The sequence below is a fragment of the Ruditapes philippinarum genome, unplaced genomic scaffold, assembly GCF_026571515.1.
Source record: "Ruditapes philippinarum isolate M1 unplaced genomic scaffold, ASM2657151v2 ctg623_1_1_1_1, whole genome shotgun sequence".
In the NCBI taxonomy this organism is placed as follows: Eukaryota; Metazoa; Mollusca; class Bivalvia; order Venerida; family Veneridae; genus Ruditapes; species Ruditapes philippinarum.
In genome coordinates, this window is record NW_026856414.1 from 16730 (window position 1) to 18179 (window position 1450).

General features: G+C 35.6%; 1 protein-coding gene across 1 annotated transcript; it reads left to right on the plus strand.

Moving 5' to 3' along the window:
* The first annotated feature begins 325 nt into the window (after window positions 1-325).
* Window positions 326-781, plus strand: LOC132746442 (uncharacterized). Its single transcript, XM_060735589.1, has one exon. It carries the CDS (start codon window positions 326-328, stop codon window positions 779-781), a length of 456 nt encoding a protein of 151 aa, XP_060591572.1.
* Window positions 782-1450: the final 669 nt, after the last annotated feature.

The window sequence follows — 1450 nt, forward strand, 5'->3', positions numbered from 1 at the left end:
TGGTTTGAAGTTTAATGCATTCAAGACACATAGAAGGGATAATTTGCAACGTCAGCTTGAATTATTCATTGACGAAATTTGACCTCTCAGATGTAAAGGGCGCATCGAACACTCAGACCTCACATTTGGAGCAAGATACCTAAGAATGGAACTTTTACAAAATTGTTCCTACAGAAAACATATGCTGAAATTTTGCATAGTGGTGTGTCTCAAATATTAAGTAAATTACGTAGCAACCTTTAGCTTGTTCGAGGTCGTGCAACAGTTATAGTCAGTTCTTAAAAGATGTTACACGTGTCGACGTGATGAAGGAGGGCCTTATAAAATGCCCAATATGCCACCTTCACCAAATTTAAGAGTATCGGAATCAACACCATTCTATAGAACTGGTCTTGATTACCTTGGTCCATTGTTCATAAAAACTGAAAAGGACCCTAGAAAGGTTTGGATATGTTTATTCATTTGTTTGACTAGAGCCGTTCATGTAGAAATGGTTGAAGATATGACAACTGAAGAATTTTTATTGGCATTTTGTAGTATTATTGCTCAAAGAGGAAAGCCGGAAATAGTGATAAGCGATAATGCATTGCATTTCAAAGTGGCAAACAAAGCCTTAGAGAATGTTTTGAAAACTGTTTTGATCTCTGAAGACGTTCAAAACTATGCATCCAATGCTAAAATAAAATGGAAATTTATTGTCCAACTATCCCCCTGGATGGGAGGCTATTATAAAAGATTTGTCGGACTTGCTAAGCGAATAATTCGTAAAACAATTGGTTAACATTTTTTTACACAATGTTTTAAACCTTTTAAAAATTTTTTAAAAGAAAAGAGTCTGTTTTTGATTCACGGGGGCCCCTCGTTTATAAAAGGGAAAATTGGGCTCTTGATAAAAATTAAACCCGGACTTTATTGCATTTAATGGAATTAATCTTCCTGATTGCAGAAAAGGGCGTAAATGTTTTGAGTATTTTCCTTTCAAAAGCTCTGAAGCTGATATTCTAAAGTTGTGGAGATAAGGTCAAGACTTCTTGATTCATTTTGAAAATTATGTCGTTATGACTACATTTTAAGTCTAAGGGAAAGAACTCAGTCAAGACTAAAATATGGTGGAATACAATCAGCAACAACACCATTTGAGCCGCGCCATGACAAAACCTAAATAGTGCGTTTGCGACCAGCATGGATCTAGACCAGCCTGCGCTTCCGCGCAGGCTGATCAGGAACTATACTGTTCGCTTACAAATCATATAAGTAGAGAAACTGAAAAAATCGGACTGTCGTCTGGTCGGGTTATAGGCAGACTGTTAAACTCACTATAACCGTTAGAAACTACAGAGAAAAGAATCATGTCTTAAAAAACAATACAGAGTATGAATATATACAAAAATAGAAAGAAAGGCTGCAACTAAGGCAAAAATATAAGATAAAAAGAAATAATTAAAGCTTC

Bases quoted from the DNA above. Each gene is read 5' to 3' on its own strand.
- LOC132746442 (XM_060735589.1), top strand. From the start codon at position 326: ATGCCCAATATGCCACCTTCACCAAATTTAAGAGTATCGGAATCAACA.